At 42.5% G+C, this 26,812-nt stretch overlaps 1 protein-coding gene across 2 annotated transcripts in view; it reads right to left on the bottom strand.

The window, feature by feature from the left end:
* The window catches only part of NOX4 (NADPH oxidase 4), a 151,870-nt gene that overhangs the window by 95,300 nt on the left and 29,758 nt on the right, over nt 1-26,812 (bottom strand). For both annotated transcript variants that reach the window (XM_067568518.1, XM_067568527.1), the window contains exons 9-12: nt 24,210-24,438; nt 19,920-20,084; nt 19,704-19,766; nt 3,171-3,231 (exon numbers count right to left, since the gene is read on the bottom strand). In XM_067568518.1, the coding sequence (XP_067424619.1) occupies nt 3,171-3,231; nt 19,704-19,766; nt 19,920-20,084; nt 24,210-24,438 (518 nt within the window). The remainder of the gene's footprint in view (nt 1-3,170; nt 3,232-19,703; nt 19,767-19,919; nt 20,085-24,209; nt 24,439-26,812) is intronic.

Below are 26,812 nucleotides of genomic sequence, written 5' to 3'. Positions count from 1 at the left end.
CTTTCTGTTTAAAGACCTGAAGTGTAGTTAGTGAGTGAGACACACTGTTTGATGTACTATGTTGTTTTGCTTTTGCTGCTGTTATATTGCTGGACAGATCATCATGGCCTATGGCCTCTCAACTCCCTTAAGGGGGTGTTAGCTGAAATGTCAGCTTTAAAGTAAAACTAGCAACAGTACTTGAGGGAGTAGCAAGAGAAAGGAGCATAATAGATAACAAAGCTGATGACAAATATTAAGCCAAAACATTTTTAAAAGGACTTCTGTAAATGTTCAGCTAACAGACTTTCCACATCTGAAGGAAAACAAGATCACTAGCCAGATATCAGAGAAGCAGAACAAGTAAGTGTTTATAAAGCATGTTAAACCTAATGAGCTAATGTTTATCTACTGAATCCGAGAGACTATACGGCCTCATCTATACTGAAAACTTTTTAATTTTAACTATGCTGGCATAGTTAAAGTGGCAAATCTATCTATCTACCTTAGATACTTTTATGGCACCCATCACCACTGTATCTGAACACGTCCGGATTTTCAGTGCACTTATCCTTCCAACACCCCTGTGAGGCAGGAAGTGCTATTATCCCCATTTTACAGATGGCGAATTGCCTAGGCCAACATCCCCACCTCGCCTGGGTAGATACTGGTACAACTGTTCTTTATTCCAGCACAACACTTTTATACTGGTAAAACAGGGTTTACACTAAGGACTTTACTGCCATGGCTATATCAGCAAAAAAAAAAAAAAAAAAAAAAAAAATCTCACCCCAACCATCACCACTGTGCCAGTAAGTTTTAAGGGTAGACTAGGCCTAATGTACCACTTTGATGGCCGCTTCCCATCTGCCAAATGGTTTACAGATGTCACAATATTAATTATCATTAATCCTCACAACACCAATGGGAGATATGCAAGCACCTTAAAAACAGAATAACTAAGAGGAAAAGGTTATACTGATTGCCCACGGCCACAAAAAGTGTCATTGCCAGATGATAAATTAGAACTTGGACATTCTTTATAGGCAGCACTGTGCCCAGGCCCTACCTGTATCTACACCCTTACCTTAAAAGAAGGGCCTAATAAGGTTTTGGGGTGATACACAGCACACTGTATTTCATTAAGCATAAGCAGACTGGTTTATTAGAAGCCCCCATCAAGTCATTTAAAAGAAAATGGGTGGATTGTGATTTCCTTTAAGAAATTGCTTTTGGCACCAGCTGAGATGCTGAACTGTACCAGATCCTCAGCTGGTGTAAACTGGCAGGGCACAATTAGCTTTAAAGGAACTATTCTGATACACCTTGGCCGAAGATCTGGCCCACAGGTATTCCCTTAAAATGGGTCTCAAAACTACATTCCGCTCCCCCCTCATTCAAATGCATCCCATGTTCCATGGTATTAAATTTCTCTTTCTTAGGCATGAGTAATTTTTTGCCTGAAAGTATTTTGCCTGAAGGTCTATTAAATGTCTGCTTCTGGGCTGAAAATTTACTTCTGAATGAATAATTACAACTTTAGAAGCAACTTCCTGCATCTCCTGTGATGCTAAATTTATATCTGCTGGAACCTAGGTAAGAGATGATGTTCCATCAACAGAAACCTCCCACCAGGAGTTGCCAGCTGAATTATCCTTGTATCACTTCCTGCATCTCGGGATGGGGTAATGACCCTTTCAAAATGAGACAAAACTGTTCTGACTTCACCGCTACACACATCTCCGACCCACGTACAGTTGCCTCCCTGTCCCCAAATACCTAGGCTACAAGGTTTTCCGTTCAATTTTTAGAAAAAGCACAAAACCCACATCAGTGACTTAGCCAAAAATGTGTAGATATGCTTATAGCAGCATGGTATATCTACCCCCTCAAGATTTTAGAGCCAGCAGCAACCCAGGATAGCACTCCTTCATAGCACCTCACAGGTGCAGGTAGCAGGAGCAGCAGCCAGGGACATGGGAGATAGTTCTGAACTAACCAGAGCGTCTCTGATTCACAGTCCATCTGCATCACTGCCTACCTTTAATTCAGGCTTTTAAATGAGCTTTCTGCAATACATTGTGAGCCCTACATGGTGTCGGGTGTAAATTATTTGAAATGTAATGATGGGATACAGGAAGAGAGCTGGAAATAAGATCTGTCTCTTCAACCCAAATTCCTTTTAAGAAAAGTACAGCTGTCTATTATTATTATTATTATGGCTTCTTACGGTAGAGCCTACAGACCAACCGAGAAGGGCACTGTCCAGACACAGAGCAGAACAGAGTCCCTGCCCCAGAGAGCTTACAATCTAAACTGGTAACACAGACACAAAGCAGGAGGAAAGGGTTATAACATATAAAACCATGTCTACTAAAGCCAGGCATCCAATCATACCTTCTGAAGCTTCCCCGCCAAGAAAGATAAATTAGTTAACACCTCCTCACCTTATTTGTTCTTTAAACAGTTCTCTGGTCCTAAGGAGAAGTAGTGACTAACAGGCCCACCCCACCGCCCAAACTGATGACTCAGAATAAGTGAACATGAAAGACATTCCTCCACAAAAAACAAAGGAGCCAGCTTCCCGCTGAGACAGAAAATGCAAAGCTGGAAAGTCAGCCATCAGGCACCAATGACAACTGTCACCTACGTACACAGCTGTCAAACCGAGCAGCAAATTAGAATTCTCCTCTGCACGGAATCCGGGTTGACACCTGTGGTCTGGAGAACATTCACAGAGCAGCGGAAGAGCAGAGGAGAACATGAAAGCAACCTGTAATCTCAGTGTGCCATAGGTGTTAATTAACCTGGCAGCCAACCGAATTGCGGGTATTAAAATCCCCTTATCTAGGAGTGCACATTTCAGCATTTCTGCAGCCACCATTACACTTGGCACAGAGGCAGCAGGCTATTATAAAAAGCATAGAGACTGAGGCACATTACTAATAATTAGCTGACAATCAGAATTTGTTAGTACTAAAAAACTGTGTGTTATCTAAAAAAATACATATCTGAAAAAGTCAGCGGTGGCGTTGACAAAGCAATAAAAGGAACTTTTGAAAAGCAAACACGAATGACCTCTCATGAGACAACTTCATAATCAAAGTGTGATCACTGTATTTGAGCCACCAATGGATAAAGTTTCAAGTGAAGGTATTTGTGCCTAAAAAGGAAAGTTTGTTTCTACATACCTGTCCAGTCTCCCACTATTTTAAGGTGGACCCCAAATGTTGCTTTGGTATCTGTAGGACACTGAAAAAATTAAATAAGGGTAAGGAACATTTTCTGAATAATAATGAAAAAAACTGAGATTCAAGCACAATGTTGAGGCCAGCTCCTTAGCTGCTGTCAATAGGAGCTGTTCTAGTGATTTCAGTGGAATGATGCTCGTTTACACCAGATGAGGAGCTGTCCTATTGTTATCAAACAACTGCAAAATCAGTAAAATGCAGAAAGCCTAGAATAGAGTGCTTAGGGCTCCAATCATTCTCATCTCTCACCTTGATCATGGAACAGGCCTGGGATGCATCCACCGTGGATGTGATTTAGACCAGCCACTACTCTGAGGGTTTGACTACACTGGCACTTATGCTGGAAAACTTTTGTCGCTTGGGAGTTGTGATGACAACTTTTCTAGAGAGGAAGGATTCCCCAGTAGTTAGCACTAGCACAGGTCTTGGGAGACCTGCGTTCAAGTCCCCACTCTTCCACGCATTTACAGTGTGGCTCTGAAAGCAGTGGAAATTAGGAGTCTAAATATCTCTGAGGATTTGGCCCTTCATCTCTGTGCCTTGGACCCCATCTGTAAAATGGGGGTAATAGCACTGTCCTACCCCACAGAGGTGTTTTAAGAATAAGTACATTACATATTACGAGGTGCTCAGATACTATGGTATTGGGAGCAATATAAGTATCTGGGATAGATCTCCTCCATACCTCCGCCACCCCATCTATGGAATGGGGACAATACCACCTTCCAACATTCTCAAGGCTGCCCCAGGGATAAAATATTTGTGAAGTACATTAGAAATGAAAAATGTCATTGGAGCTGGAAGAGTCTTTCAAAATGAAGGATTGAAGAATACATGGTTCCATTTTAATTGATTTGAGTACTTAGGGGTTTGCTTTTTATTGTTTTTTGAACAAATCCCAAATTCAGGCCACAGTGTCGAGGTTTCTGACCTTGACATAATTTGGGATAGCAGATGGAAACCATGCAAAACAGAACAGCCCCTCATGATTTCCTCCCCAAACCAGCAGAACTCATGGAGCATGAAGCCCTATGAAGCAAAATCAAAGGAAAACCTTCACATATCCCTGCAAACTGTAACTACCAAGTTCTGAATAGCAATCACACCCTCTGTTCTATCCAATCCTATTCACAATCTTGTACTGTACTCATCATCATGGTACCTGAACCCCTTTGTAATAAAGAGACTTTGCTCAGACATCAAAGTTCCAAGAAGATGTATAAAACTCCTGAAAAGAACTATGCAGTTTAAAAATTATAGATATTTAGTACATATTGTTAGCTGTGTTAACTTTGAGATAGTGCTTGAATGGAGGGTGTAAGCATTCAGACTAATAAAACTCACCCACTTGCCACTCATAGGCATGTTTTCCTGGCCGATATTGGCCAGACAACCTATGGACTGAAACCAGTAGCACAGAATAATGAGGCCACTTTTATCCACACAAAGGTAAATTTTGCAGCTCCTCCTTTAGCCTGCTCCTAGTGCAGCTCTTCTGAAGCCCATATGGAGCATGCAGCCCCCTTGCCCAGGTGTTCGCCAGCAAGTCTCCTGTACAACCCCAATGCAGAGCTTCAGTCTGCAGGAGGGCTTTGTGCTGGATCTCTGTTCTGTGGATGAATTTCTTTATCCAGGGAGACTGAGTGATTTGTTCAATTCAGGTGTCTGGAACTCCAGTTCAGCACCTTGTCTACATCAGTGCTTCTCAAACTTATTTGATCATGCCTCCCTTCTTTGTGTCTGGAGCAGTTTACACCTCCTCCCCCGCCACACAATTACATATACCAATAAAGAAAAATCAACATGCAACTCTCACTAAATATGAAAAGCAGCAAGGCATTGACTGGAACAGAGCCCATGATCCATTGTAATAAGAGCAAAAGCAAAACTGCCCTGGTGATCGAGGTTTGCAATTAAATGTGCGCACCGCGTTGTAGCAAACGGATTAAAGTACAAATGGCAATGACTTTGTACAATGCTATGCAAGCTTAACAGAAATCCGTCCAATGCAGAAATCAACGTCCAATTCGTTGAGCGCCATCTCGAGTCCAATGCACGGCGCCAGCTGAGGACCTGATCTGTTTGGAGGGATCAGCTTGGCTAGTTATTCATGACAGTGAGTAAAATGTGCGCAGTAGGTTTTTTTTCCTAAAGCTTCTCATGCCCCCCTCAGAATACACTTTGCACACACCCAGGGAGGCCTGTCCCCCAGTTTGAGAACCTCTCGTCTACATGACAACCTTGCACCCGGCGTCCATTGGAAGTACCACCCAACAGTCCAGCTGCCAAGGAGTCTCATGCCCGGCACCCAAAGGAGGTGCCAGCCGCCCTTCCATAGCCTGGCCACCACAGAGCGTGGTTTTATAGAGAAATGCAGAAGTGTCAAACCAGATTTTTTTTTTTTAATTGTTTTTATAAAAAATATTTAACAAGGATGAATTTTCAGTTTTAACTGAGGGGACATAGGCCTGCCCTGCCCAGTCACAATCAAATAATAAACCCCGTACCCAATGCTAAAAACAGACTCTCTTTCCTCTCCTGACAAAACCTCCCTTTATCAGTGTTAATGGCAAAACTCTCTGGGACTCATGGTAGGCAGGTTCAAGCCCATTGTCCTTTACATGACGTGTGTGAATAATTCCCTTCTGCATTACTCTGAACAATAACCCCGTAACATCATCTTCGCACATTTTGGGAAGTATATTCTGACACCACAGGCCTAAGGGTCCCTTGGAGGTTTCTAGAAAATCTTATTGTGCTATTAAATCTTCATAGAGGAAACAAACCCATCATCTAGGATATACAGAGCCAAGTTTTTAAAACTGTACTCATGTTTTAATTCTACAAATAGTGAATTCACATGTTCTGTTCCTCTGAGATCAGCTAAACCACAGTAAACCTCAAAACACATGCTTCGGTGGACATTAGAGACTGATATTCTTCATCGGAAGCAAACTCCCCAAAAACCAGGACCCATCAATTCAAAGCAGCTCCAGCCCCTGCCTGAATAACAGATGCAAAACCCGCAGACATATCTCCACTGCTAAGATGATCAACACACCCCCCCCCCCAACACACCTTTCAAGATCCATGAGTCCTACACATGCCTATCACAACATGTGGTGTACCTCATCCAGGGCACTACATGCCCCAACCACCACCATGTGGGTGAAACCAGACAACCACTGTGCTCTCAAATGAACTCAGACACAAAAATAATAAAAGACAAGACCATCACATCACAAACACTTTTTACAAAACAAATCACACCATATCTGACCTCTGAGGGTATGTCTAGACAGGGATAAAAAAAAAAAAAAAAAAAACTCACAGCTGGCCTGGGGCTTGGGTTCCCAGGCAGAAAAATAGCCGTGTAGACATTCGGCCTGGAGCCCAAAACATCTACATAGCAATTTCTAGCTCTGAAGGCCAAGCCCAAGTCAGCTGATCTGAGTCAGCCGCAGCCATGCCACAAGGTTTTTCTCCCTGTGTAGATGTATCCTCGGTCCTTGTCCTCAAAGGAAACATGTACAACACCTTCAAAAGATGAGCCTGGGAGCTTAAATTCATAACTTTGCCAGACATGAAAATAATAAATAAATAAAGTCTTAATAAAGTTACTGGATTTATGGCTTATTACCACAAACTGTGACCCACTAGCCCCTCTTTTGGCCCTGTGAGTGGAAAAGTGTTAAAGGATCATTTCACCTTGAGTGATCCCTTAGAATATGTGTTAACTACTTATGCTAAACAATCTGTTCCACCTTATATTTAGTTGTGATACTCTAGTATTTTTCCAACACCTGAAGAAGAGCTCCGTGTAGTTCCATAGCTCGTCTCTTTCATCAACAGAAGTTGGATCATCTTGTCATTCAGAAATCTAGGCATGAAAATATATACGCCTTGGTATGTCTAAACAACACATTCCATTGACAGGTCTCTCCACACAATTACAGTAAATGCACACTCCATTATTGCACACGTCTAAAAATCTGAAATTCAAGCCTATACTGTTTGGCATCTCTGGTCTCCAAAATACAGTACATCTAGTCCCTGATTCAGGAAAACAAGTCTACTCAGGACAACACTTAAGTATATGTTTAAATTAACATGTGATTAAGTTTCACTGAAGTCAAAGGGACTTAAGGACATTCTTAAAGTTAAGCACAAATGTATGTGTTTTCCAGAATTGGCACTCTAGACTGAGTATGTGTATGATGTTTAGCCAAACTAAGAGAGTGTGAGTGACTTCAGGAATACTCTTTGCATCTCTGATCAAAAACAATAACACTTCTTCTCTAAGAGTCCTAGAAGACTATCTAGTAACTGCAAAATTTGTTAGAACTATCCACTCCTAGGACATGCAAAGGTGTTTTAAGTACAGTATTTTAGTCTTTCTAAAAAGAGACTCTCACTAGATTACCAATTTGAGAAGGTAGGGTTCTTCCCTAACTATATTCTAGGACTGTTATAGCAAAGAAAGACCTTGGACAATGTTAAATGGAATGTTTCTGTATCTAAGAGAGCTGTGAATGAACCTTACTTAATGTACCAATCTGATTAATATGCTAGAGAAAGTATGCAAATGTCTTGTGGCAAATAAACTGTGATTACATGAAGCTATGCTCATCTTATTCTTTCCTCAAACCAAACATGCATATCTCAGAAAAGTGGAATATTTGACATGTTATAAGGGTTTCCAGCAATGTTTCTGCTAAAATGTTTATCTGTAAGCATTCAGCCATCCTCCAAAGACTATGGAACAGAACCTCAATTGGTGTAAACTGGAATAGTTCTATTGACTTTGATGGAGCTATTCTGATTTACATCACCTGAGTATATGGCCCTATACCCCCAGAGGTAAAAGTCAAATGGCAGATTTCCTGCTAAGAGGTTTAATTAAAAGTGAGGTGTAGAATGTCCCTCCCCTCTTGTTTGTTTTGCATTCTGCCATTTTAAAAACTGGAACTGACATCATATAACTGGAGCAAAGTTATGGAAATTAATTTATTCTGAATCTTTTGCAGGAAAAAAACTAGCGTGTCTGAGCCTTCACTGATGCATGTTTAATAGGAAGTTGACTAGTTATATGTGATTTTCAGCTAACTCTGATACAAATGCAAAATCTAGCACGCAGGGAACATCATGTGGATTTTGGACAATTGCTGGAGGATTCTGTGTTCAGAAATCAACATATGGATTACATTCATCTATAGATGTAGTTTATTTCAACCAGTGACAGAAAGAATATGGATAATATTCTTAATTTAACTAATCCAAGTTTAATTCATTACTGGTTACTAATAAATACTAGAAATATACTTGATTTTATTTATTGGCATAAAAAAATTATGGGCCAGTTTCTCTGCTGTCCTGCGCCTTATGGGATCAGTTAGATTAGTGCAAACAAAGTATAAAATGCTACTAAAGCAGAGTGGTAACAGCGTACATCCACTTTACACCAATTTAAATGACTGCACAAAGTGAAGAGTAATGGAGAATCTAGTCCCATATGTGTGAGAGCACAACAGACAGGAAATGAAAGCAGATAGGTTTTGTAAATTATATTGCCAGATTACACGACCTACAGTATTTAAGGTCATCGGGGACACTTCTGGTACCCATTCCCAACCTAGAACTCTCCCTTCAACCAGAGGCATGTTCTGTAAGTGGCCCTTGCCTATGGAATTTGTGCTCTGTGGTGGTTCACTCTGGATTTGGTAGCCTTTGTCATGCGCTTTCGGCTATATTATTACTGTGGAGAAGCCACTGGCTGATGGATGCACTGGACAGCACTGTAGCATTTTATCAACATTGGAGAGGAGACAAGCTCAGAGGTATGAGAGGTCACGTGGCAGGACATTAGCAAGCCAGGACTAGAATATTGGCCTCCTCAGCTCCAATCCAGGGCCTTACCCACTAAGCCATACAATATCTCCACCAGTCTGAGAGAAACCTTTTTCCTGGATTACCTCAAGTAATTCAGCTTGACACTGGGAATAGCAATGGAGGGACGAGGGAAAGAATTATCTTTTGATTGTGGTTCCACCGAATCAGCATCAGCTGAAGAGATGGAGAAGTTTCCACAGCACTAGTACCTCCAGCAAAAGTGAAGAGCCAGACTATCTGGATCTCAGACCTCTCCAAACCATCCGTTATAGATGGCTGTGCAAGAATCCTTTGCTGAGCTAGACTCCATGCATGCAAGGAGTGTGTATCTCATGGACAGATCCCCTGCATTCTGCCCCCTTTATGAAATGGAACAGCTTTGAATCTACTGCCCAGGGGCCCTCTACACAGGCAGAAGTGGAAACAGGACTAGTAGTTTATTGGCAATGACAGTTATGTGTGCTATGGCTGGAGGAGGAATGAAAAGGATCCCTGTCCCCATTTCAACAGTTAAAAGGAAGGTCATGGCAGAGCTTGTTCACACAACTGAACAAGCAGAGAAAAATTCCTTCTAAGAGGTGATTTCACTTTGGGAAAGAGCTGCAATATGATTCAAGAATGGAATGCGCAGACATCCTGGCAGGCACTGTGAACAACTGTGCACTCCTGTAGCTGATTCATTGCCACAGTGATTGCCTCCAAGGATAAAACTGCTCCACTGCAAATCTTTGCTTTATTGTCCAAGTTTGTGATCTGAGTCCAGAAAGATCAGGTATGCAACTCAGACAGAAAAGCACTTAAGAGTTAATGTGTATGGGAAAAGGACAGAACTAACCACTGACATAGATTTTTTTTTCCCTCTTGGGAGAAGTGGGGGTGGATTTTCAACTTTGCCATTCAGCTGCAAAAAGAATTTTAGCTTTGGAAGTTGAGTGAGCCACAGCTTGTCTGGTTTTCACAGAAAACTGATCTAAACATTCCCAAAACAATTTGAGATTAGAAAACAATGAGGAAGAGTGATGGCAAATACAGGCATGCTATATAAAGAATACAGTCAATAAAGAACAGCTAGTCTTAGGTCTGACTCATGGAAAGTGAACCATGTTAAATCAGGCTACCCCAGTTTTAACTAATGAATCACACAGTTTAAAAGACAGATGTCAGAAAAAGGTCCTTGTAAGTATTTTTTTTAAACATGTTAGTGTCTGAAGGAATGGGCTGTATAGGAAGAGTCTGCAAAGTGGCTCCATTTTAATTCTATTGCGGGCTACTTTGCAAATTTGGCTTTGTTTAAACTCTCTCCATGTTGGAAACTTGGCCTTACGAGTGACTTCATTTAAATGAGAAATGGCTGCACCAGATATTATAATTTGGTTGTATATGAGATAACTGTTCGGGCTGCCCTGTCCCCTCTCAGTTCCCAGACACAGCTCACTGGAAAACAACAGTCCAGAGTCCAATCTGCAGGCACACTGCAAAAGGTTTATTGGGGGTTACACTGACAAACTTAAAACCATGACTGTATCTCCAAGCCCTTTACACCAGTAGGGTTTATTTTTCTATACACAGATAGAGTTTCCTTCCCCCACACCACACCCCCAATCCTAGTTCTATCCTCCTATAGAACTCCCTCTTTGCCTGACCATAGTTCCACTCCTCCCACTCCTTCTTCTTGATGTCCTTAATCATACTGTAGGCCACCCCCCACCAAGCCCTCCCAGCACCACCTCTTCCAATATATGGTCATGTTCCATTTTTGGGGGGTCTGGGTCTGCAGGCTTTAATGCAACCCTTTTTGTACTCCATGGTAGGGGCAGGGAGCAGGATCATATCTTGGCCATGGTCAGTGTATGGCCGTATGTTTATGTTTCTTTTTAACAACTCCCTTGCTTTCCCAGCTGGTTGATTGGCTTTGTTCTGGCATCTAACTTGAAGAGGGGTCAGAGCTTTCCCTCATCTGTGCATTCATATATCACACCTTTACTACACCTTGAAACATTTTAACTACATCCCTTATGTTTTCACAGTAATAAAAAAAACCCCAAACCCATCTAATAGCAAACAGGCAAAATGAACACACACTGGCTTTGTTCTTTGCTAACATGTGCATCTCAAAGACTTTAGCTTTTAGGCAGACACGCAGGCCCAGAATACCATCTCAGGCAAATACACAGGCCTAAATACTTATATAAACTTACATTATATACTCATACCCTAACAATAACCCTGAGCAGAGAACATGATTTTGCAACAGGTGTGTCTGAATGAACATGGTGAGACCTATTGTCTTTAAAAGTAATATCTCTCTAAGGCAGCCAGAGCACTCACAGCAGGGCTGCCTCCCTTAGAGCTCTAGGTAGCACAAAAGCTTGTCTCTTTCACCCACAGAAGATGGTTCAGTAAAAGATATTACCTCACCCACCCTCTCTCCCCCTTGGAGCTATCTAACAGCAGCAACATGCCCCAAACACTTTTCCCTTTTCATTTCCTTGTCCTCTTTCAGACGCAAGACATCTGTAATCCAGCTAATGAAAGAAAACACACTATAGTAAAGCCACTAAAGGTGCCTAGATTCTATATTTTAAGGCCAGAAAGCACCAGTACGCTCATAGAATCATAGGGCTGGAAGGACCTGGCTTCCTGTGGGCTGCCCTCCCCCGCAAACCCAGCCAGGAGCCAGGGGCAGCTGCACAGGGACTTCTCCCCTCCCTGGCTCGCAACTGGGAGCCAGGCTGCAGCCGCCTGTGGCTTCCCCAGTCCTAGCTTGCAGCCAGGAGATGGGAACCAGCCACCCCTGGCTTTCTTGTCAATTTCTGCAGCGGTGAAAATGACAAGAACGACAGCCTCTCCACCACTGTAAAAGGACGGGAGTGTCTACACTACACCACATCGCCCTTCCTATGCTGACAAAAGTCTCGTCGAGGTGGTTTTATTTTGTTGAAAAGACGGCAGTTTTGTCGGTGGGGGTTGATTGCAGGGTGTACACCAGCACTGTTTTGTCGACAAAAGCTGAATTTTGGGGACAAAACTCTCTAGCATAGATCAGGTCTAAGTATCATCATTTACTCTTACCTTTTCTATAACACAGGTCATAGAACCTCACTCCGTAATATCTGCATCAAGTTCATATTTTCTCTTTACACTTTTAAGAAGATATCCAGACTTGATTTAAGATTTTAAATAATGGAGACTTCATCACACCCCAGTGTAATTTTTTCATTGGTTAGTCACCTTCACTGTTAAAAATCTGCACTTTACTTTTAGTCTGAATTTGTCCAACTTTTTGTTTCTTTCTTTGTTTTCTCTGGAGGCAAATGCCAATATACAACAGTTATAGATGTTTGGAAAGGTCAATAGACCAACACTTTCCAAAGTGGTCTCTAATTTTGAATGTCTCAATTTTTTAGCTGCCCAACTTGAGACACCCAGAGCCTGATCTTCAGAGGTGCGAAGCATCCGAAACCCCAATGACAGTCAAAGGGTTAAAGAGTGCTCAGCATCTCTGATTTTGGGTGCCTCTGTGTTTGCCACCCCAGGCTGAGACATCTAGGGGATGATTTTCAGAGGCCACTTTGAGAAATGTATATCATATTCAATAAATAATATCTTTGATTTTGTGGTAAGTAAAGGACAAACAGGGTAAGCCCCATAAATTTTACTGCTACAGATTTACCACTAAGATATACTTCTATTGTCTAGATCAGTGTTTCTCAACCTTATTCAAGGTTAAACATTTTTGCATCTTCCTTCCCCTTATATGTACGATAAAAGTAAGAGTACAAGATGTAGCAATGATCAGATAATTTATCTATGTCTGTTTCGAGAGGTTTGACCTTGAAGGGCAAAGATGTGTGGGGAATGGAGGAGCAAGATTTTCTTTGCTTTAGATTATAATAAAAATGTCAATGACCTCCACTCTCCCAATTGTCTTTTGTGACACACACACCAGGAACGATAACCCTCTAGTTCAGAAACACTAAGTCCAGCACTTAAATGAAATTGAGCCCAGCTCTCCCACTCCAGGCCAGGTGTACCCTAGTTTGTTGTCAGGAGAAAGGCACTGCTTGCAGGGATGCCCGGGCTACTGCCCTCCATTCCTCCAGGATGGCCTGGAATTTTGCCTGGAGGACTGTGTTGGGGAGTCTGCAAACTTTTTCTGCGACTGCCAGATACTAAAGTGTATCTGCCCAACAGCTCTTGTTCATTAGATACACGCAGCTGTAGGCTTGTAGTATAGAATCATAGAATCACAGAGTTGGAAGGGACCTCAGAGGTCATCTAGTCCAACCCCCTGCTCAAAGCAGGACTAACCTCAGCTAAATCAATCCAGCCAGGGCTTTGTCAAGCTGTAGCTTAAAAACCTCTAAAGATGGAGATTCCACTACCTCCCTAAGTAACCCACTCCAGTTCTTCACCACCCTCCTAGTGAAAAACTTTATCCTAATGTCCAACCTAGACCTCCCGCCCTGCAACTTGAGACCGTTGCTCCTTGTTCTGTCATCTGCCACCACTGAGAACAGCCTAGCCCCATCCTCCCTGGAATCCCCATTCAGGTAGTTAAAGGCTGCTATCAAATCCTCCCTCATTCTTCTCTTCTGGAGACTAAACAAGCCCAGTTGCCTCAGCCTCTCCTCATAAATGATGTTCTGAATGCTAGAGAGCAGCAGGATGAGCACACTGGATGAGCAGCGTGAATACCTAATGAAGAAAAGAATTATGGTCTTACCATTTAAACACTGGATAGAGACTCCAGAGGCCAGGGTTCAAGTTCCCAACTCTGCCACACCCTCCCGGCGTGACTGCGAGCAAGTCACTCCATGTCTCCGCAGCTCAGTTACCCATCTGTCAAATGGGGATAACAGTCCTTCCTTTTGTCTGTTTCCTCTCTATAGATTACAAGCTTTTGGGGGCAAGGATTATCCCTTAGTACGTTTTTGTGCGGCACATGGCACAGTGGGGTCCCAATCTCAGCTGGGACTTCTAGAAGCTACAATAATAAGTGTTGATATACTGTTATGCTGAAGTACTGACCTGCTGACATCTTTCTAGTATAAAATTTAAGGCTTGGTCTACACTTATCCCAGTGATTCAGCCACAGTCGACGGTAGTTACGGAAACTACGCAGAAAACTTGCGTAACTCCCGTCGACTTCTGTGCTTCTCTTCTGCATGCCGTCTTCACTGCACTGCATCGACGGGAACCACATTCCTGTCGACGCAGCGCTATGCCACTTGCGGGGGTGGATTAATAGGGTCGACTTCTGGATTGACTGAGCGGGTCTTCACTGACTGCTCAGTCAATCCAGATAAATTGATCTGACGGCGGTGACTTTGCCGCCATCAGTGTAGACATAGCCTAAGAAATACCTGTTGGAAACTAGACAGGACAGTCCTTTGGCTCCCAATCTTTTTTAATTTAAAATGGAATGACCAGTTTCAGCTACACTTGATTGGCATAAAACAGAAGCTAATGAAGCCACTATAAGCAATAATTCAGCTTTGCCATACTGCCTAGATGCCATGGTGATGGGCATATCAGAAATTGATCCAGATCATTACAACAGGCATCCAACGGACAAGTCTCTAAAACCACCCCCACAATAGGCAATTATAGAACTGCCTTGTTGGCAGTCTCAGTAGCAAAACCAAGGACTGAATGGGCCACAGAATTTCTTCCATCAGAGGTGGTGCCTCTAGCCTACAGGTGAGACACACTGGCATGACATTTTTGAAGCACTTGCTCTATTTCTGTATGTGCAAGTACAGAGGTCTTCAGTCTGCAAAGTCTTCAATACAGCAGCTTTAATAAGGACTAAAGCCATACCAAAACAACTGAAAGGAATAGCACTTCTTTGCAAAATACAGAGTTGAATTTTAATTAGAGATGGGAACACCACAAAACTGTAGAGGGGATCCACACAGCCTTGAATTTTTGGAAAGTTCTGCCCCGATCCAAACCTTGAGGCTGGCTCACATCTCTGTAATAGTCTGAATCAAAACCTCAGATCTGAACCACTCCAAGCTTTGGAGAATCTCAGATCCAGAACTGAAATGTGCATGTCACTCCTTTCTCTTATTCTAACTGCCGCAGCCCCCTGTCATTGTTCCTGGTGCAGGATAAAGACTTAACACAGTCAACATTCTGTGTGAAGACATACCAAAATGACACATTTTTTTTAGTCCTGTAAAAATAAGCTACACCTCACCTCCACAAGAAAGTCAACATAATTCAATTGGCACAGCTACCCATACGGTATACTTAATGATATTTAGGGTAGACAAGTTTATTTTATTAGCCAAGCTATATATTATAGCTTGTTAAAAATTGTGGCTTGCTTTGATTCCATAGTGGGTTTTACTGAGGCCACATGAAAGGACTCTGTATCTTCTGGAGCCCTTTACATTTGCAAAATGTAGGGCTGTATGCCTGAAGGCATAGAACCAAGCATCAGGTGCCAACACAAAAAGTGATGCCAACATATTACATAAAAAGCTATTTCTCTTCTAATATTGCAAGGTATATTTTAAATGGGAATTCCTCTTCTGAAGTCACTCATCAGTAAAGAGGAAACATGCAACTATAAATTACTCGTATTGTGGTTTCATATTGCTAGCACATAATCATCTTTGTGGTTAAGCATCTATAAAGCAAGAAAATTCAGTACTCCTCAGTGGAAGATCTAGAACTGAGACTGAAAGAAACAGAAGACAAAATTTTCTACAAAACTCTCCATATAAACTGTTGGCCCTGATTCCCCTCTCTCAAACACAGTTAAATTAGGAGCAATTTTGCTGAGAGTAATGCAGCAAACTAGTGTAAATGAGAGGATCAGGCCCATAAATGTGTCATTTGGGGGATGGGGGGGAATAAAAATAAATAAATAAATAAAGTAAAATACCTTGAATATTCTTGTTACTTTGTCCGGCAAGCCTTCTCTTAAAGTGCTCAACGGGCCTGTCCCCCTGACCCAAAGCCCCTTGAAGTTATTGGAAAGATTCCCATTGACTTCAATGAGCTCTGTATTAGGCCCTGTGGGAGTTCAGAATCCTTGGCACACAGGCTGCCATAAAGGAAAGGATCCAGATTTATTTTGTTTTACTCTACTGGGGTTTTGTTGTGAAAAGTGTTAGGAAATACTCATCTAGAGTAAGGAAACTGGGCACACAGGGGTCCAAGTAGAAAAGTTTAGGCATCTTATTTGAATGCCACCCCAAACAGCACTTTGGGAGTCATTGTTCGATGCTCTGAAGGGGACCTAGGAAAATAAATATTGTTAACACTGCTTAATAGAAAGCATATTGACAAAAGTGGTACAAAGGTAGCTGACAGCCAATGGAGAGGATGTTGTACCTATTCAAAGATGGTGCAATTTCTATTCTATTGTGAGCTTCCTAGGAGCTCAAGCGTGATTTCTGCAGGAGACTCCAGAAGCTCCCCTATATGATAGAGGTCTATAAAATCATGACTAGTGTGGAGAAAGTAAATAAGGAAATGTTATTTACTCCTTCTCATAACACAAAAACTAGAGGTTGCTAAATGAAATTAATTGGCAGCAGGTTTAAAACAAACAAAAGGAAGCATTTCCTCACACAACGCACAGTCAAGCTACAGCACTCCTTGCCAGAGAATGTTGTGAAGGCCAAGATTATAGAAGGGTTCAAAAAAGAACTTGATAAGTTAGTGGAGGATAGGTCCATCAATGGCTATTAGCTAGGATGGACAGGGATGCAAAACCATGCTCTGAAGTGTCCCGAGCCTCTGTTTGCCAGAAGCTGGGAATGGGTGACATGGGATGGATCATTTGATGATTTCCTGTTCTGTTCATTCCCTATGAAACACCTGGCATTGGCCACTGTCAGAAGACAAGATACTGGGTTAGATGGACCGTTGGTCTGACCCAGTATGGCTGTTCTTCTGTTCCTATGGAAATTTTAAATTTTTAGCAAGACAAAATGAAAGAAAAGAAGCACGATAAAAATTAATGGAATTTTCATACTACAAAAGAAGAATGTGTTTCCAGGTAGCAAAATGTTTCAATTTCAGTCATTAGGGCAGGATGGAGGAAGATCCACAGGATCAATGACTACATGGATCCAGTGATTGCAACAGGCTACACAAGTGGCACTGACGCCTTTGACTGCTGATCCAGCTTAGAGGGTAATATAGCAGCCACAACAGGGGTAGGCAGGGGAGCAGCTGTTAGCCCAAGGTTGTGTTATGGATTTTGCTTCTCCAAATCCACGTATGAGTTTCACACCTTATACCTTTTACTGGGGGGGATGCTATTAAATTGCACAAATTACGCCGTATCTATACAAAATGCCATCTTATTTACCTCATTGGCTGGGATCTAGTGTACTGAAATGGAGACAGAAGGGAGTTTTGGCTGAATTGGAGACAGATGGGAGTTTTGCCAGCAGCTTCAATGGCAGCAAGTGCTGGGCCTCCACCCCAGCCTTAATGTCTGGCGCTAATCCAAGCAGCAATTATTAAACCTTTTGTTTTTTAATGCGGGACCAATAAAAATGCATACCCCTCCTTCGGTGCCTATATTCCCCTTCCCTCCAGCCTTTGTTTATTGACACCGCTTGCTGCATTATATCTAATATTGATACTGGAAGCTCCCAGTCACTTGTTCATTAAGCATCAAGCACACTGTGCCATATCAAGGAGGAGATTATTATTATTATTATATTGTGCAAAAAAAAATAAAAAAAGTTGGCAAAACTCCTCATACTGAAATCATTAATGCTTGGTAACTACAAGTAGGTCAGCCAGGAGCAGGGGGGGGAAATTACTGAGTGAAGATATTGCTTACATACCCTGGAAACCTAGTCCCACGTCTGGCATTATATTGCAATGAAAAAAGCTTTCTAAGCAAAGAAGCAGCCCAAGGCAGAATAACGACCTAGAAAGACATCTGGAAACTACTGTCCCCTGCCTAGGCTGGACAGAGGAGATTATTATAAGTAGGTCCTTATTATTCCATAAGTCACTCTTTTATCCAATAATAGCAGCTACTCCAGTGTAATTAAGGTACTACTGAAATACATTTGTGGCAATAAAAATCAGAGCTAATGTCAAGATAGTAATTTAATATGAAGGAATATTTAAAGCAGTATATATCATGTGGCATAAGAACATAGAATGGCCACACTGGGGCAGACCAATGGCTCATCCAGCCCAGTATCCTGTCTTCCGACAGGGGCCAATGCCAGATGCTTCCAAGTGAATGAACAAAACAGGGCAATTGTCGAATGAGCAATACCCTGTCATCCAGTCCTAGCATCTGGCAGCTAGAGGCTTAGAGACTCCCAGAACATGGGGTTGCATCCCTGACCATCTTGGCTGATAGACATTGATGGACCTATCCTGTAAGTTGTTAATATCATCCCACTTTAGTACAGAATGCATTCTACATAAGAGGAAGTTACTTTAGAGCTGTAGCAGAAGAGCTGGTAAACTAATCTATCAACTACATTTTTGTACTCAGCTGAAAACACAACACTGTATTTAAATATAAATGAAGTATTTACATTGACAGAGAAACCATATCTATCTAGCCCAGTTACTAACTTGATCTCACTCGAAATTTGCTTCTTGCAATGTGCGGCATCACGGTAACAGACTTTTTCAAATAGTGGGCCAGATCCTCAACTAGTGCAACCAACTTGATGTCAATGACGTTACGTCGATGTACACCATTCAGCCCATTTCTGCAGTCTTTCCTCTGGCAAAATTCCCATAGGAGTCGATTCAAAGATTTGCTAGAGTAAAAACTGCCAGATCTGGTCAAGTGTCCTTAATTATAATGGCCAATCCAGAGTTGGCTGCTAGCAATGGTGTTTTTTTGGAACCTGGCATCCTATTGGCCATAAAGGATTGTTCCACAGAGTGGGCTAATATAGTAAGAAGTGATATAGTAAGAACTAGCAGTTATATAGTGCTTTATATCTTGCAAGCACTGTGCAAATATTACTAATTTTCTATTTAATTTTTAAACGATATGAGTCTGATTCTCACACTTACAATGGGGTAAATTAGTAATAATAATAATAATGAGAAATAGGTCCATTCTCTCCAACTGTACAATCTCACTGGTCATACATCACTGGTAAACTTCACAAAAAATCACAAACACAGAAGAAGACTGAAAAAAGAACTTACTTATGGACTAAACTTTAGTAGGAAAAAAAAAAAACAGATGCAATGTCTTTAAGTTTATTTCATCAAATCGAAAAAATGAAAGTTTGTGCCTAATTTTACATAAAGATTTTCTTTGCTATTTTGTTTATATCTGTTTATATAGAATGGATTTATTATTATTATTATTTTTCACTAATGAAAGTTAGAAAATAGGTTCCCATAATCATTTTCTCAACAATAGACAAAATCAAATATACATAGAGTGCTGAGAGACATAACAATCATGTCACTTTATATTCACAGGTAGCCTCTTAAATGAATCATAAGCTCTTATTCAATGAATTTTCACTGTGAACAAGAGAGAACACCCACTCACCAAAAATAAATAAATGGGAAACTACTTAAAAAGCAATAACTCAAAGTAAATGGATTTCTTACCATTGTGAGCGTAAATGGATGGCTTTCCAATGCTGACACTCTTGGACAGTGCAGAAAAATGTACTGAAATAAATCACATAGAGAAAAATGAATGGTAGAAAAGAGATGTTCAAAGTATTCTATTATGGGTGCTACTAACAATACCCCAAAGTTAAAAGTATCCCTCAACCGTCAGATAAGAGAAGTAGTAGTTTTATGTGTTGTGAGTCAACTCACCTGACCAGGCCTTGCTTTAAAGTTTTCTTTCCTCATTCGAAGTTCAAGGACATCAGAGGGATGGCTTATCACTGAAATTATCGTAACTGGTTTATTACTGCGAATATAGCGGTAGAGCCTTTCTGCACAATATAAGCACAAAGGTCCAGATATCCAAAGCCAAGCCTGAAGAAGAAAAAAAAATATTACTCCAAGGAATCTTACTTTTTTTATTTCAAAATAACGTGACTCCTCGTACAACCTAGTTCTACCATCCTTATGTTGACTAATGCCTTGGGCTACATCTATGCTTAACAGCAGCATCTGAAATACAGGCACGGCACCAGTTGTTACATGCCGCAGTGAATGGCAGGCTGTGTCCACACATGCCACTGCAGTATGTACGGGTTAGAATAGATCCATGCTTCTCAAACCTATTTGATCGCGCCCCCCTTCTTTGTGTCTGGAGTAGTTTATGCCCCCTCCCCAGCCACACAATTACATATACCGATAAAGAAAAACCAACATGCAGCTCTCACTAAATATGAAAAGCATAAAGGCATTGATTGAAACAGAGCCCACGATCCACTGTAATAAGAGCAAAAGCAAAACTGCCCCAGTGATCGATGCTTGCAATGAAATGTGCGCACCGTGTTGTAACAAACAGATTAAAGCACAGGTGGCAACAACTTTGGACAATGCTATGCAAGCTTAACAGAAATCCGTCCAAACGCACAGCACCAGCTGAGGACCTGATCTGTCTGGAGGGATCAGCTTGGCTAGTTATTCATGGCGGTGGGTAAAATGTGTGCAGGTTTTTTTTTTCCCCTAAAGCTTTTCATGCCCCCTCAGAATACACTCTGCGCCCCGCAGGGGGGCCCGCCTCCCAGTTTGAGAACCTCTGGACAAGATGACCCTTGCGGTCCCTTCTAACCTTATGGTTCTACGCTTCTGCACGTCACAGTGGAGGGATCTGATGAGGCAGTAGGACACTAGACTGCTACAAATAGCAGTCACGGGAGTCATGCTTGGGCATGTAGAGAGCCATGGAGAGTATATACCTTGGGGGTCAGGCATATAGGGAACTCTATACTACTCACCTACGCCATGTCTCACCATCTATTTAAATACCTGCTATTTATACCCAGGCTAGCTGAACATGCAGCGTCTGTACTCTACATGCCACCATAAGTGTAGACATAGCTTTACTTTGCAAGTGTCCCCGCTGCAGGAGGAGGAGGTGACTGCCCTAATCACTAGGCTGCTGAGACATTCTAAATCTTTCTCTGGCCCAATTAATAATAAATTATTCAGTTATTTAATTAAAGTGGAACAACTTCAACAGGAGAGATTCCCAATGCCCCATAGCCAAGCGGTTATAGCACTCGTCCGGGAGATGGCAGATCCCTGTTCAAATCCCTTCTCCTCACCAGGCAGAGGGGGACTTGAACCACAGGGTCTCTCACGTCCCAGGTGTGCACCCTAAGCACTAGGCTAAAGGAAGTTCTCCTTCGCTTCCTGCCCTTGGCCCCAGCTGGAGCCCTTACCTGGAGGGGCCCGATTGAGTAGGAAGCCTTTGAGCTCACCTACTGGACTGGGCCTGGCACATGACTCTCTGGTTTGTGAATTGCTCTGGGGCTTAGGCAGGAGATAGGTGGCCGGACATCTAGAGAGAGGCAGCAGACAGCATGCCCCGAGGCAGAAACAGGTGCTGAGGAAACTTTTATTGCAAAAAATCTTAGGCACCATGAGCTGAGGCACCTGCAGAGTTTTGTAGACTGCAGTGGAGCACAAACTGGGATTTAGGTACCTAAATCTTGGGTTTAGGTACCCAAGTAATCTTGTGGGTCCCACACCTACAGACTAAATAGACATAGGGTAGGAGACAGGAAGCATTCTCATTCCCATTTTACAGATGGGAATTAGCCCGAGGGAGATTAAGTGACTGGCCCACGGTCACACAGTGTATGCCTACACCGCCTGCGGCAGTGAGCCTTCCAGCTCAGTTTGACACACTTGGGGTAGTGGGGCTCACACTTCTGCCCTAAAATAGCTATGTAGACATAGTGGCTCAGGCTGGAGTTGGGGCTGTGAAGCCCAGAGGAGGGTGGGTTTCAGACCCCAAACTCCGGCCCACGCCACAACTTCAAAGTGCCATCCATACAGTTGTTTTTAAAGTGCCAGTATGAGCCCCACAAGCCCCAGTCTGTCGACCTGGGCTGGGCGTCTTGCCTGTGCCTCGCCACTGCCTGTGTAGACATACCCTTAGCGAACCTATGGCAGAAGCTATGTCTAAACCCAACTCTTCTGTGTATCAGTCCAGGACCTAAGACGCGCGTCCATCCTTCCCCTCTGATTTTCCCATTCAAAATACTAGCATCTCTCACAAGTTGCAGAGCTTGTAAGTTACACAGGCATCTACAGCCCTAGAGTCACAGAGCATAGGAATGCTGCAGACTTCTCTAGCCCTGGAAGCCCTCATAGCATAAGGCACTTCTAAGCCCAGCACGCTTCCCTTGGCTTCACAGATAATGTCACCTGGCGCCGGGAAAGCACCAAATATAATACACAGAATGTATTAACTCATATCCCAAAGAGGACTTTGTTTGGATGCCCTGAAGGACGTATGGAGAAGAGACAGAGTGATACACGTACATCAGGAGCACCAGATTAATTGCCATTTGAATATTAGCATGCCAAATGAAAGAACTGACGAGAGTTCACCAGACATATTGGCCTGGAGGCACATGGACCCATTCTGAAGTGGCACTTCCCAGTGTGTCACTTTACATCTGCATGGAGTCTCCTTGACTTCAGAGGTGGAGCTTTTTGCAAGACCAGGGGCTATGCTTGTTCTGCAAGATCAGAGCAGCAAACATTAGAAAGGATCCTTAACAAACACTGGAGGTGTGGGCAGCCGTAAGATGCTTTATAATGCTGCTTCTGCCTCTATGACATTTCCAGGCTCTAGCTTCTCGCTCTGTTTTCCTGTCATCATCATCATCTGTCATCATCGCTCTGTCATCATCATCATCTTCCAGCTAGACTACTGCAGCCTCCTCCTCTCTAGCCAGCCTGACACCCACCTCCCCCACTTCTACACTCAAATATTTTCCAAACCCTGCTGCTAAAATAATCTCTGTTGGCCCATCATTCTGAGCACATCATTCCCCTCTCTGAAACACTCCACTGGCTCACTGTTCTCTACTGAATCCAATCCAAGCTTATTGTAGTTTATTGTCACCTTTAGGTCTCATCCATCTCCCCCATTTCCCCTTTCAGTCATGTATCTCATCACATCTCCCCCCGCCACTCTGCCTACAATGCCAGCTTCGATCACTCCTTGACCTACTTCTCCACTGTGAGAGGGTGGTCCTTTTTATAGATTCCAAGACCAGAAAGGATCACTGGGATCATCTAATCTGACCTCCTGTATGACACTTTCCACTGAGCCCCTTTTTCAAGGATCACCATCCCTAAATATTCTGTCAAATCACTGCCCTCTCCTCTTTCAAATCCCTCCTTAAGAACCACATGATGTCAACGGGGATTTGCCAACTGACAGTGGCTAGGGAGGTGGCCGGTAGGGATTATTGATATATTTCTTTAATTTCTAACAATATTTCTCCCATTACTTCCTGCTGTGTGTTACAACGCCTTATGGTGTTTTGTCTTCCGTTAAGCCCTGATCCAGCAAAGAGCTCTGTGCTGATGAAACTCTGAGACCCACTGACTTCAACAAGACTCTACAGAAGGATCTTCCTGGAGTTTGCTGCAGGATCAGAGTCTTAGTTTATAAAACCTTCAGTGAGAGCTGTCTCTTCTTATGTTTTGTATAGTACTTAATACAGTGGGGTTCTAATACTGATAAGGGACTCTGGGCTCTACTATAATATAAATAACAGCAATAATAATGATAATAAATAGTTATGAGGATTATCTAATTTCTACTACAAAGCCAATCAATATTTTGATAACAATTACACCTAAGTAACGTATAATCAAACTTACATAGATATGGTTAAAATGAGTACAACTGTAGTTTAATTGTTTCAATTAAGCTAAAGTCTCAAAATGTTTATTAAAGATCCCTGAAATCTTTCCCACTGTACACTGTTCACCATTCTGTATTATGCTCCAAGAATTTTATACAGATTGTTTTATGCCACCAAAGCCATGGATGCCTGAAAAGGTTTTAATAATATTTTCCATTATTAAAACATCTAGCCCAGAGAAGTAATAATTAGTGGTTGTGGCTGACTGAAGGAGATGGCATTGCATGTAATACCTGAAATGTCAGATCATACAGACCTCTGGAAAGTGCGACTGGAACTTGGGTTCCTCAGTGCAAATTCTCACAAAGTTATTTTGTATAAATGGTTCCGGCTCTGCTATCCCCCCCGGGAAAGGCTCAGGAGCGTATTCAGGAAAAGGCTCTTCAAAAACATCTGGCACTGGAATATCCTCTTGGAGAGTTGTGTTAGGATGAAAGCAGCCAGGAGGATGTTCCTCCAGGTTAACCTGGTACTTAAGCACTCCTCTACAGGAAACAGAGGAAACAAAAAACCAAAAAAAACCACTCAAGCAGTAATCAAAATCAATCGATTTCTCTCTTAATTTGTAGAGGATTTTATAGATCGTCACAAAGCTGATCAAAGGCTGATATTCCATAAGCATTTTTACTTTGTTTTACCTTCATGAGTTTGAATTAGCTTGAAGCCATCCAACAATAGATCCCTTTATCACTAAAGTGGAGGTTCTGCAGCCCACCTGGCACTCCCATTTTGAACAGTTTCAAGCCTGATATTACTTGAGGTAGGAGAAATTGTGGGGGACTTGGAGAGAAAATAAACAGTTGCATTTCCAATTCAATCACACCAAAGCTATTTTCAACCACCCTCTATGTTACACTAGCCCTTGTTTCAATGCAATTTTAAAACACAAATCATCTAACAATACTGCAAAATTATAAACTCCCATCATTCAGTGTATTTCATGTTTGTGCATGACAGCATCATAAATCAGCCATATTGTGCTTTTGAAGATCCACATGTCAAATGAAAAAAAGTCATTATGATGGGGTATTCACCCCCACACTAGTTGCGAAGGGGTTAAAGAGGCCTCAGAAGTGGCCAATTAATCTTCATAGGTGCACCTGAAGGGAGGTCCAGGGATTTATAAATACTAATTGCTGGTGATGCCTAGCTGGGGGAGAAGCCAGGTAAGGAATATAAAGGGAGGAAGTTTGTAGTAGCAGAAGGCTACAAGGACAGAGTCTGTAATCACTCTCTGGGAGCAGACAGGTGGGCAGGAGGACACCCAGGAGGGAGAATAAGCCCTAGGATCCTGGCCCTGGAAGCCAGACCAACTTCAGAGGAGTTGTGGGGAAAGAAAGCCTGAAAAGCCTGGGTAAGCAGCAGCCCAGGGAAACAGTAGCAAGGAGAAGAACCTGAGTTCCCTTACCACTCACTGGGAAATGGCACAGGGCTGTTGGAGGTGCCACCCAGACACCTGGTCTGGTGAGACTTTGATACCCTGGAAGGGAGGGGACTATATAGTGACAAAGTGACAAAGGGCTGAGTCACAAAGAGAGAGCACTGTAAATTATGGGAAGATAGACCACCTGCAGCAACAGACTGACCATTGGCAGGGAACGTCACATGGGAAGAAAGTCAGTACACCATGCCTGGCCAGGAAGAGGACCACTTGCGGTGAGAGAACCCCACTACAGGCCTCCATCAGAGGTGTAGGAGAGAGAAAGAGACTGGAGCACTGGGCCTGGTGCAGAATCTGAAGCCTGAACCAGAGGCTGTGAATCAAAGTCAGGCCATGTTTTAAAGCAGATGCTTACAAGTTCACTGTTCGCTACATGACCTTGGCAAAGTTGCTGCTAGTGTACTAGATGCCAGAGATTTACGTAAATATATTTTTAGTTTAGTACAGATACACTATAATCTAGAACAAGGTAAGATGGTTTGACAGAATAATAGGGATGTTTTGTTCAAGATGTTAGGAACAAGGTACAAGGGGACATAACAAACAAACATCATGACATATGTAAGGTTGATTATCCCAGCTGTTTGTCTCAGTCTATAAATGTTGGTATACCTCACCTTAACTCTTTGGGTGGCCAAGGGGACAACAGACACACCTCCTGCTGACTCAGCCATTCCTTGGCATGGGGCACTCATGTATTAATGTACTTGTGCAAGTTGAGCGAGTCGTTAGGACTGTGCCTTGAGGGCAATAAACCTGGCTGAGTGCCTGTGGTCTTCCTGTCTGAGTAACATCACGGTATGCCGAATTAGCAGGCTGCACTCTCTGCTAGTGCTGATAATACTGGAGCTCCAAGGAAAGAAGCACTGAGCAGCTGTAATAGCTTAGCAGTTTTGACAGCACACCACCCCAATGACATTCCACCCTTCTACAAAACGCAGGGATCCAACCTTATACTTCTGGAGCTGTGTGTGTTTATCGAATGAGAGTTAAATTTAATATAAATGTAAGATTTTACAGACACAGCTAGAAAACAGAAAAGGGGAAAAATACTAAAAGAACACTAGAATTCCTTCCAATGTATCTGAATCATTAAGAAGGTGAAGAACTGAGGCAAGTATTTGGAGTACTGTGTCCAGTTTTGGGCCCCCCACTACAACAAGGATGTGGACAAGTTGGAGAGAGTCCAGCGGAGGGCAACAAAAATGATTAGGGGATGGAGCACATGAGAGAGAGCTGAGGGAACTAGGCTTGTTTAGTCTGCAAAAGAGAAGAATGAGTGGGGATTTGATAGCAGCCTTTAACTACCTGAAACAGGGTTCCAGGGAGGATGGAGCTAGGCTGTTCTCAATGGTAGTAGATGACAGAACAAGGAGCAATAGCCTCAAGTTGCAGTGGGGGGAGGTCTAGGCTGGATA

This window comes from Emydura macquarii, unplaced genomic scaffold (genome assembly GCF_026122565.2).
Source record: "Emydura macquarii macquarii isolate MOO-44397 ecotype Brisbane River unplaced genomic scaffold, CSIRO-AGI_Emac_v2 contig_318, whole genome shotgun sequence".
Lineage (NCBI taxonomy): Eukaryota > Metazoa > Chordata > Testudines > Chelidae > Emydura > Emydura macquarii.
This window is presented reverse-complemented; position numbering and strand designations above follow the sequence as displayed.